The 11,599-nt window shown below is 30.0% G+C and overlaps 1 protein-coding gene across 1 annotated transcript; it reads right to left on the bottom strand.

Annotated features, from left to right (window-relative positions):
* Positions 1 to 9,988: 9,988 nt before the first annotated feature.
* Positions 9,989 to 11,386, bottom strand: LOC120281845 (homeobox-leucine zipper protein HOX11-like). The gene is made up of 4 exons (XM_039288538.1): positions 11,149 to 11,386; positions 10,791 to 11,041; positions 10,622 to 10,701; positions 9,989 to 10,523 (listed from the first exon to the last, which is right to left on the bottom strand). The coding sequence occupies exons 1-4, from the start codon at positions 11,315 to 11,317 to the stop codon at positions 10,211 to 10,213; spliced, it is 813 nt and encodes a 270-aa protein (XP_039144472.1). The 5' UTR covers positions 11,318 to 11,386; the 3' UTR covers positions 9,989 to 10,210.
* Positions 11,387 to 11,599: the final 213 nt, after the last annotated feature.

The raw sequence follows: 11,599 nt of genomic DNA, 5'->3' as shown, positions 1-11,599 counted from the left end.
ATTCAAGCTTAAACGAGCCGAACTCGGACTACTTGAGATTTTTAGCGAGCCGAGCTCGAGCACAAAAAAAATGGTTCGAACGAGCTCGAGCCGAACTCGAGCCTTCGAATAATGTATTCGAGCCGAGCTCGAGCCTGGTGATACTCGGCTCGGCTCGTTTACAGCCCTAATTCACATTTAACTATTTATATTGAATTTTATTTTCATAATAGTTGAATAATAATATATTCAGCTCGAGGCTCGCGAGCCTAAACAAGCTTATATATATATATATAATATTAATTAATTTATATATTAATTACAAAAATATATAATTAAATAACTATATTAAATTACTAACATTATACATATATTATTCTAATTCGAGCTTAAACGAGCCGAACTCGGACTACTTGAGATTTTTAGCGAGTCGAGCTCGAGCACAAAAAAAAAATGGTTCGAACGAGCTCGAGCCGAACTCGAGCCTTCGAATAATGTATTCGAGCCGAGCTCGAGCCTAGTGATACTCGGCTCGGCTCGTTTACAGCCCTAATTCACATTTAACTATTTATATTGAATTTTATTTTCATAATAGTTGAATAATAATATATTTGACTCCGATGTAAAACGAATAATAAGAGTTGTGCGTGTGGAGTGGTGTCACACTTGAAAAAGTGGTGTGTCACATTTGAAAAAGGTTGGATTTAGTCAGCACTACCACTTATCAACCAGGTGGTCTATTAGAGTTCATAATCTAATGGATATCCATTATTACTATTAGAGATAAAATAAGTCAAACTTCCCACATCCACTACTACAAGTATTAGATATGGCATTCATGATACACTAGTCTAGACAAAGATATGTATAATATTTTATTTCAGGACGTATCCCATGGAACAAGTCTATGAAATGATCATGCATTAATTTTTATTAAAGATGGTCAAGCATTAATTCACCAACTTTCATGGTTATAATGGGGTAGTAAAAAAACATAGACATGAAATCAACCAAGACTTGTTCATCAAGGCCATGACATTAATTACACGCTTAGACTTTTGACAGTCTTGTGTTTTTCATTTGGTGATGTTAATTTCACCATTTTTTTTCTTTTTTTTTAGTGTGTTAAATAAAGCTCTACTTAATAACAGCTAGATATCCATTAAATTAAGTTTTGTGTAAATGAGTGATTTGGTTGTAAAGTAAATGATGACTCTATCTTAGAAGTTATGGTTTTTAAGTAAAAGATATATATATCACTAGATTAAATTAATTTAAAGAAATTAAAACTATGGAAAGAAAATGATTAATCTCATGTATATATTTATGATTTGGTGGGGAAATGATAATTAAATGGATACTTTATGCCTTTCAAACCAATTATGTTGATCAAATAAATGATGATAAGCATGGATATGACTCAAGACTAATTCATCTAGACCATTAATACATCCATAATGGACTTTGAGTGCCTGGTTATTTTATGGTGACATTTCTATACTTCTTCTCTTTTATGTGAAAGCTCTAATTAACTACAAATATCAACTAAGCTTTGTGCTAATTAATCACTGATTTCGATTGATTGATTTGGTTATGAAGTGGCTAATTAATTAAGGACGCTTTCTAAGAAGTCATGATATAAGATAACATTTTAAAAATATATATTTTTTGGGGTTAAAACTGCTTAATATATACAAAATTATTCAAATATTATTAACAATGATAATGCATGCAATTAAACTAAGAATTGGCATTATGATCAAAAGATAGATAAGCAATTATATATTGATACTTAATGTCTTCTTTTCTTTTTAAAAATCAATTATATGGATCAAAGAATCAAAGAGATGATAAGCAAGCAACTTAACAATGGCCGACCACGTGCCAATCTATTTCAAATACTTTATAAGCTAACATTAGTATAATATCTCTTTAATCTCTTTTCTCTCCTACCACACAATCCAACCATCTTAATAACTAATTATTAAGATAAATAAAACAAGTTCATAAGAAGAAATATACATCACATAAGAGTTGATGCAATGTTAGGTCCAATTCAATTAAAGAAGAATATAATGAAAGTAAGTGCACATATACTTCATTTGCAACAAGTCAGAGGGGTGTGCTTTAATTGATTATGATTATTATTATTATTATTATTATTATTATTATTATTATTTTTTTCTTAATAATATGTCCACTTGATTGCGTGATTTATGGAACTCTTTGTGTGAGATGTCACTCCCATCAAACTCATCATATTATTGTCTCTATTAGGCTTTGGATAACAAGTGTTATATGACTTTAGACTAAGAAAAAGAGAGAAAAGACACCACCTTATGAGAAAGAGAAGGACTTCCCAATCTATGTGATAAGCTTAGAATCAATTCTTTTTTAAAATATTTTTTTATTTTTTTCCTTATCTATTCTTGTTTTGATGTCATTGGTTACTAATCCTTTTTATACTCTCCTCTAAAGAGAAGTTCATTTGTTGTTGTATTTTAGAAGTGGTTTCCTTTTTGGTTTCTTTTATATATTTCTTAATATTTTCAACTATTGCTTTCTTTTATAAACTCGTTATCACAAAGATCATATAACTATTGTTAGACATTCCTAGTCATGCGATGATTGATCATGAATTGCCTTTAATTTATGATATGAAATGATGTTAACATCTCAAATTAAACTTTTGAAAATAACCACAAAACCAAAGCCATCTTTTTTTCATAACTTTATTTTTAAAAAAAAATATTCAAATTATAAAAATGTTAGATGGATTCTATATTCTCATAAAATTTTCTATCATAAAAAAAAACATATATATTCATGAGAATATCTTTCTCTAAGTGTCATATAATTATTTTAATCAAATTAGTTTTTACACACGTCTAGCTGGATTCATCTTAGTTTTTATGTATTCTTTTTGTATATAAGTTATACATATTTTTAATTTTAATAATATTGTGATTTATTTATTTTATTTAAAAATAAAATAAGAAAATAGATATAGGGTAGGTATTAGCTTCGATGTTAAGGAGTTATAAAGAGTAACAAAAACCTTTTCAATTGTTTCTTTTAATTAAGCATTCGGGCTTTCAAAATGTGCATACTTCATATTTAATTTAAAAGATGTACGTATTAATCATCTAATGATCAAAATAAGGCAGCATGAATGTTGAATCATGTGTTTGAATTTTTGTCTGACCTTTATTTAATGGAGTTTGGGAATGCATGGGGAGAAGAGAACTACCATTCTCATGCTGTTTCTTCACGTTGTCCACTATTCATCCATGCTATAATTATCATGCTGTCTATCAAACTGTTCCTTTTTTTAAATTTTATTTTATTTTATAATCTCCTCTAAAATTATTTTATGATGAAAATCATGAGATATTTTTTTAACAAATAAAAACAACTTATCTATTAAAAATACAGAGTTTTTTAATTATAGTAAGCATCTTCATACTTATGATCTTACCATACATACATATATATATATATACATAAAACTTTGGTATTAATAAATCAAAAAATAGTTGACTATTAGAAGTTTATCGTATGTTTACTTTTTTTCAATATTTTTCATGTCATTTTTAAATAATTGATTGAGTTGATAAAAAAACTAATTTTTTTTATTTTAAAAAGTATACATAATTAATTAAAATATCAAATAAATAACTAAAAGCATATTTTTCAAAATAATATTCTTTCCGTTCTTTTTTAGTTGTTATGTTTTAGAGCTTTTTTTTGTTTTTTTTATTTGTCACATTAGAAATTGTATGTAACATTAAATAAAATTTTTCAAATTTACCCTTTAATATAATGCACTTATACAATTTTTAATAAATCATAATCAACTAAACATTAAATTATATACTCCACTGGTGAGATGAGGTTTAAATAAAGATAATTTTAAAAAATAATAAAAATTTTTATAAAATATTAGTAATTAATTAATTTTAATTAATTTTTTTAATTGGTACAAATTAAAAAAATGTGATAAGTAAAAAAGCAACCTATTGAGTAATATAAAAAAAAAATATCAAAATTTGAAAAAAATGATTAGTGATGAGGTATATATAGCGTGAGGACAAAGGCAGCTAATAAAAGAAGGTGGCTGTGTGTGTATGTGGGGTTGGTGGGGCCCATAAAAGTGGACCCCACATAAGGATCAGGCTGACGTGGCGCATAATGATGGGTTGAAGGGCATGTGGATCACGCGCGATGGTGGGGGCCCAGATGCGCTCATGGCTGCTGACCGACAGATGGGAAACAAAGGGATCGTAGTTGAAGGGTTGCAGTCACCGATGGTGAAAATACGTGAAGAATGACATAAGAGGGAATGGGGACCATGGCAATCAGAGCGGTATAATTACGGCATGGCGGTGAGAGGACCACAATATAGACCGGGAGTGATCATGATTGCGGGTCCACCCACACCCCTGACCTGACTTACTTTGTTTCCTCGAAACCAACGACAAAATTAAGTTTCACCTTCCCTTTCTCTCTCTTTGTGCTTTTGCTTCTTATTATTGTTCCCATATACCTCCAAATTTATCACTTGAGTTCATAATTATTATATATACTTTTCTATATTTATTTATTTATTTATACTTTTTTTTAATTAAAACTTGCATTTATTGTATATAAACAATTTATTGATAAAACAGTACAAAATTTGATGGTCCTCACATGAAAAATATACTTGGAAGGGTACTACATTTATGATTTTTCTCGAATGAAAATTTAAATAAAAATTTACTAACACAGTGTTAAGTTGTTATGGTATTTAATTTTTATGCGGAAATTTGACTATTTTTATATGTATAATAAGATATAAATAAATTGTGTGTATGTGATGATTTACCTATATTATTAAAAAAAATTTAAAAAATAGAATTTATTTTCTAAATAAATTAGAGTATTTATACAAGAAATCTGGATGAAATTAAAATAAAGTTAAATATGGCTAATATTGAGAATCAGTTTAATATAAATATGAAATTATTCTCAAAATAACTTTTATGTATTTAAGCTAATGATTTTTAAAGATAAAACATAAAAACTATAATCTAGTTGGAGAGTTAAATTAAAAGTTTATTTTACAGATAGTTATTATTTAATATATATATATATATATATATATATATATATATATATATATATTTGACAAAAAGTAATAATAAAGCACATGATATATTTATAGAATGAATTAGAAATATCCAGTATTCTAAAATATAAAATTTATAAAACCTGAACATACTGAATTAAGTTGATTCAGTTTGTTAAATCAATTTTACTTTAACCTCGATCATTAACTCCGAATCCAAATATATATATATATATATATATAGAGAGAGAGAGAGGTAAGTAAGGGATATATTAATCATAAATAGATGCATGCATGGGACTGACGAGTCAAAAAGAAACAACTGAGAGAAGTTTGATGAGATTGAGTGATTTGAATGAGAGGGTACCTAGCATGCATGCAGATGCAATCTTTAGGCTCCTTAAAGTGGTCGGCCTTTAGGTGGTCACCTTCCATTATTTGATCCTAAAGCATTTCCATGCGTGTCTTTCTCATTTATATTTATATACAATTTATCAATAATAATAATAACAGTAATAATAATTAATAATATACATATATGATATGGTCCAAATAGTTTGCTGTAGTTGTACTAGCTTCTTTTACACTGTCTCCATATGATTAAAGCATGCATGGCTTCAATTATTTCTCCTCTATCTAATGAATGACACTTTACTGCTCAACATGTGTGATTCCATAATTCTTATGCTTTCCCTAGGGTTTCTCTTTGGCCCCCCCTCCCAAACATCATCACCTTTGCTTGCCTCTTACTATACTCTTGGCATCTTCCTTTCATTATCAACTTCCAACTAAGTTTTCATCATTTATTTCAAGTTTATCTTCTTTAGTACTAAAGCATTTGTCTTCACATATTATTTGTCGGCTTTCAAGTCTCAATATAATTAGCCCTTCAAAAATAAAAACATAATATTATTGGTAGTAGAAGATGCAAAGATCGATAAACATGTGATGCTGGATCAGATTAATAAATTTTTAATTGATCAATAAACCACTAAAATTGATGTACCACTATATTTATATATTTTTAATTTGATAATTTTTTAATAAGATGTCATTTATCGTCTTTGTTAAAATAATAATAATAAGAAGAAGCTCACCGAGTTCTTTGATTTGTATGTTTTTGCTAATTTTTTTAATTAAACTATATTAAATGACAATTTTTTTCTAAAAGTTAACTAGTATGATTGATTTTATCTAACTAGACCGATCAGTAATAAATCATAATTTTTAATTTTATTTTTAAATGTTATGATGTTAACATTGAAGAAAATATTGTGAAGAGAAGAAAAAGATCTATAATTAAATACTTAATAATTTTTTTAGTGGCACTAATTTAAACAACAAGGTTAATAAGTTACATATTCCAACTTTCATAGGGTATAGACATCATGATAAGAGTGGTTAAGTAAAAATTCAAATGTTGAGATAATAAACAAATTAATAAAAACAAAAGGCAGGTGAAAATCTAATTATAAAAGTTCTAATCCTCCACCATTTCATTCCACAAATGAAGTTTCCAAAACACTCAAAAATTTTCATCTCAAATGAAATTTCTTGGTGGCCGTAGACCATCCAATTACAAAGAGGTTGGGTAAAAATCAAATCAAATCAACTCAAGTCAAAGACAAATAAATAAATAAAATAAAAAGAAAGATAAGTGAGACAGTGAGGTGACCACCTTCTCTTACTTCTCTTTGTTAACATAACACTCTTACAAAGATAGAGAAAGAAACCACTTAAAAAAATACAAGTCAAATGGCCTTTCTTTTCATTTAAAATTAATTAATTTGTTGTTAAATTCTCCAATTCCAATCATTGCCTCTTGCGTTTAGAGAATGGAACTCTTCTAATTCTCTTCTTCTTTATTTGTTTTTCCTTTTTTTTTCCCACTTGCTCCTCTAAAAGCTCTTCCGTTCTATCCTTCCTTCATAAGCACTTAAAAGGCATACATCTCTAAGTCTTTGATGCATATTATTATCTCATCCAATAAACAAGACCTTACTTTAAGTTCAATATAATTAGCACTTATGTATATATATATATATATATATATATATATATGTATCAATATCACAAGAGCTTCATTGGCACTTATCTCATTGACATGAATGTGATGTTTGAGGAGGACATGTACCTCATGGTCGGTATTTGTTTATATATCTCCATGATTAGTGCATTAGATTATGTTATTTTACACATTGGGTGTCACCTCAATGAACACCTAATGTTTCATGCCTTTGAACTGTTTCTTCTTCTGCTCAAATATATATATATATATATATATGTATTTGACAAAGATGGAAAGAGAGTTAGAACTCAAATTTAATTAAGTTACTTGATATTTCATGATCTGGTTTGTGGTTGTGGGAATAAGGGTTTCAGTGATTGGATTCTATGATAGAATATACTTTTGTTTAAGTATGTTCTACTTGGAATATGTTACTAATTAATAATAATATAAGAAGTGTTAGGTTTAGAGATGGAATCTGATCTCTAGCACTAGTGTCACCCTGTAATACAATCCTGATTGCTTAGATAAGCCTTATAACTCTATTAAGCAAAGATATAGAATATATTCTTTTCTAATGTGTCGTATGAGGAAACTCGTCCATTTTAAATTTATTATATTTACAAGATAAGAGATAAATTTGTCTATATATATAAATTGTCTAACAACTCAATATATATATATATTCTGTACTTCTATGAAATTAATATTAAAATAGGTTGAAGATGTAATTGTTGGTAAAGTTTACCCATGAAAAAATAATAACTGACTGGAAAAAGGGTTGTTGACACGTAGCAAAGATTTAGACTTGATTCTATTATATATGATTTCAGACTGTATTAAAAATATTATATTTTTTTGTTTAAATTATAATTTTATGTTAAACTTTTTTCTTATCAGGCAATTTAATTAGAGTTATTCTTTGTTATTTTAAAATTTATTTTAAAGGGATGTTGTTATTTAAAAAAAAATCAAACATAATTTTATCTCAAAAATTAATATTAGAACCGAAGTTATGTCAAGAATGAGTCTCACGCACCTTGGTTGTCAACATAGATTTTTGACAATATATATATATATATATATATATATAAATTTTATGTGTACATGATATATTAAGAATTGTTTATTTTTATAAAATATATAAATAAAATTTAACTTGGAACCGGATATGTGAAACGATGATGAGACCGGGTGCCGGGTCCACCGGGTTATGAAGAAAATAATGGCTTTTTTCATAGTCATAATCAAAGGTCACAAATTATGAAATAGAACAAGTGATAATAATTGCAAGAAGGTGAAGGAAAATGAGTTTTCAAAAGTAATGAGAGGAGAAATGATGGACAATCTTGTGATGATATTTCAGAGGGTTCCACTCTTATTGACACCCTTCCATGACTCCTTCCTTTCTCATTCTCACCTTTGACCATATCCCACACAAGAGATCACAAAAATTGATGTACTTTTGATTCTATTTATTTACTCATATTTACCAAAAAAAATAAAAAATAATAATAATACGGTTATATGTTCAAAAATCTATTGCTAACTAGGGCCTCTAGTTTAGCGGCCCCACTATAAAAAATTTAGTTGGTGTAGACATTCATTGTTCAAATTTAAAATATGATGAATACAATGGTATCACATGCCTTTGGCTGTAGATGTAAGTTTACAATCCAATCTCTATATCGGTTAGATGAGGTTTATAGATGGACCATCATTACTTTGTTTGCGTGTGTCTCTGATTGTATATCTGTTTGTCCTATTTATTAATATATATATTGCTAGTTACCATTGCAATAACCGAACGGTTAAAATATTTGACTCATATAAAAGATAACTAGATTGTTATAATAGCTAAATGATTAAAGTATTTGATTTCTATACATGACTGAAATCTAAATAAAATGTTTATTTTCACTTATCCACATAAAAATAAATATATATATATATATATATATATATATATATATATATATATATATATATATATTTTAAAAAGAGTAAAGTAGTCAAAATTTAACAACCATGTTTTTTCCACTACTCAAATTAATGAGAATGCACCCCAATGTTGAAACTCTCAATTATGGACGTTATTTTTCTCATCCTTGACTTTAATTACATGAATTTCTAGTATTGACAAGTTTAAACATCCTGGGTTTTGATCATTAAAAACATTAATTAATGAAAGAGTAATTGGGATTGACCACATTGACTAGTCAATTCAGGACTATAACAATCACAAAGACTTAAATAAAAGCAACAGAGTGACATGCAAAATGCAGCCTTATTCAAACAAGTGTCCTTCTCTCTAACATGAACAAACCCTTCACATTCTTCCCAAGCCACCATTTTGTCGTTTACACCCCTACAATTGTCAGGAATTATCTGCAACTCTCTCCAACCAGACAAAGAAAAACTAAACTAAAAACAATCAATCAAACAAGTCCTCAACCCTCATTACTTCTTATCCCTTGTAATACTTATTTTTTTAATTTTAATAATTTTTGAAATCCACTGTATTTTTTAAGGTTAATAAGTGCATAAAAAGGAAGATATTTACAGATGGATCCTCGTTAAAAAAAAAAAAAACATATTTGTGGCTTAAACCTCAGATTGTCAGGAATTATAAGTCCAGTATTTCTAACTGGACAGAAAACCATAAACAAGCAACTAATTAAACTACTACACAAGAAGTTACCATATTACTTTTTACTCCAAAGAAGTTTTTTTTTTTTTCTTCCCTTTTTTACAAAGAAACCAAAGACACGCAAAATAAATAATATGAGGGGAATAATATTTGTCGTTTCACCCCTTCCAATTGTCGGGAATTATATGCATCAATCCAACAGGCCATTAAAGGGAAACAAAAAATAAAACAACAAATCAAATAAGTCCTCAAGAAGTTATCATATTACTGTTACCACCCTCAAAACAACAAGTCCTCTTACAAGGCTGTAATACTTTTTTGTTTTTTCACTAAAAAAGAAACCAAAAAATTACAACTCACCCCCTCCATTGGGAAAACCAAGAAAACCCCCCAAAAATAAATAAGATAAACTCCCTAGAAAAGGGAAATATTTACAAAAAAAGTCCTCAAGAGAGGGGAAACCTTAGGAAGCAGCAGAAGGATGAGGAGCAAAAGGGAAAAACCGAGGCCTAGAGAGGAAAGCCGAAGAGAACGGCGCCGCCGTAGTACCAGGCTTCCCGGCGGCCGCGCTCGACGAAGACGACGACACGCGCTCACAAGACGGGCACATCGAGAGCGTGGTCGCCGGGAGGTGCGAGAGCAGAGGATGCGCCGCTGTGGCCTTGAGCGCTCGCAGCTCGGTGAGCTCCTTGTGCAGTCTCCGGTTCTCTTCAGTCAAAGTTTCACAGCAACGTTTCAAGTACTCACAGTCCACTTCCGTTTGCTTAAGCTTTGTTCTGAATCACAAAGTTATATATACAAAGTTAAACAGAATAAAAATCATGTTTTTGAGTTGATTTGATTGACAGTATTAGAACAAAAAAAAAGATGATACCTTGCTCTTCTGTTCTGAAACCAGACCTCAACTTGTCTTGGTCTGAGATTCAATTGTTTGGCAAGAGCTAGCTTTTGTTTCTGACAAGAAAGAAGAAAGAAGAAAGATGAGATTTTGAGCATAGTTTTGTTGATTTGGATTTGGAAAGGAGATGAAGAAATCAGCATACAGGGTTGAGAGTGTTGTGTTCTTTGAAGCTTTCTTCAAGGAAGGCGGATTGATCTTTGGAGAGTCTAAGTTTTTTCCTGGAGAGATTATTCTCATCTTCATCACTAGCACGGGACCAGGCGCGGTCAAGAGGGAGAGGGGAGCCAGAACTATTGTTAGGGGACGGTGGTGGCGGCGCCGCCTCGTTATCAGTCTCCGTTGATGGCATGCAGTTCACGTCAAAACCTCTAGTAGATGCCTCGATGTTTCTCACTGTATTTTAAACAAATCACGAGGGGTTAATTGCAATTCCCTCTTTCTTTTTTTTTTTCCAATAATAATAATAATAATAATAAAAAAGAAAACAGAGAAACCCTAACCATTATCAGGATGCCAACAAAGGGCAAGCGAAGAAGAAGAACACTGAAGACGATGAACAGGTTCTCTAGGAAGGAGATCAAGCTGCACCGGCGGATCACCAGAACACTCCTCCGTATCCTCCACCATCACCGCCGCCGCACCAAGTCTTAAACTCAACCCTAACTCCATCTTCTTCTTCTTCTTCTTCAACTCCAAAGAAAAAGAAAACTGAAAGCACAAAGATAAACAGAAGCCCCAAAAAAAGAAAAGATGGAATTCCAAATGAGGGGCCGGTTATGGATTTTATAGAGAAGAGAAACCAGGGGTATTTTAGAGAGAAAAAAGAAAGAAGGAGGTCGAGTGTGGGTCCCAGTTTGTAATTCGGATCCGGGTTTGACCGACAAGGCAGGCCCGGGTTGACAAAACACACGTGACCCACAAAAAGGGAAGCAGGAATTATTAAACAAATTA

The sequence above is a fragment of the Dioscorea cayenensis genome, chromosome 18 (genome assembly GCF_009730915.1).
Source record: "Dioscorea cayenensis subsp. rotundata cultivar TDr96_F1 chromosome 18, TDr96_F1_v2_PseudoChromosome.rev07_lg8_w22 25.fasta, whole genome shotgun sequence".
In the NCBI taxonomy this organism is placed as follows: domain Eukaryota; kingdom Viridiplantae; phylum Streptophyta; class Magnoliopsida; order Dioscoreales; family Dioscoreaceae; genus Dioscorea; species Dioscorea cayenensis.
The sequence above is the reverse complement of the archived record's forward strand: the minus strand, read 5'-3'. Positions and strand labels throughout refer to the sequence as shown.

Coding starts and splice junctions, on each gene's coding strand:
- LOC120281845 (XM_039288538.1), bottom strand. CDS start 11,317: ATGGAGTTAGGGTTGAGTTTAAGACTTGGTGCGGCGGCGGTGATGGTG. Junction 10,702..10,790: donor AACACAACACTCTCAACCCT/GTATGCTGATTT, acceptor CTTTCTTGTCAG/AAACAAAAGCTAGCTCTTGC. Junction 10,524..10,621: donor TTTCAGAACAGAAGAGCAAG/GTATCATCTTTT, acceptor TTTGTGATTCAG/AACAAAGCTTAAGCAAACGG.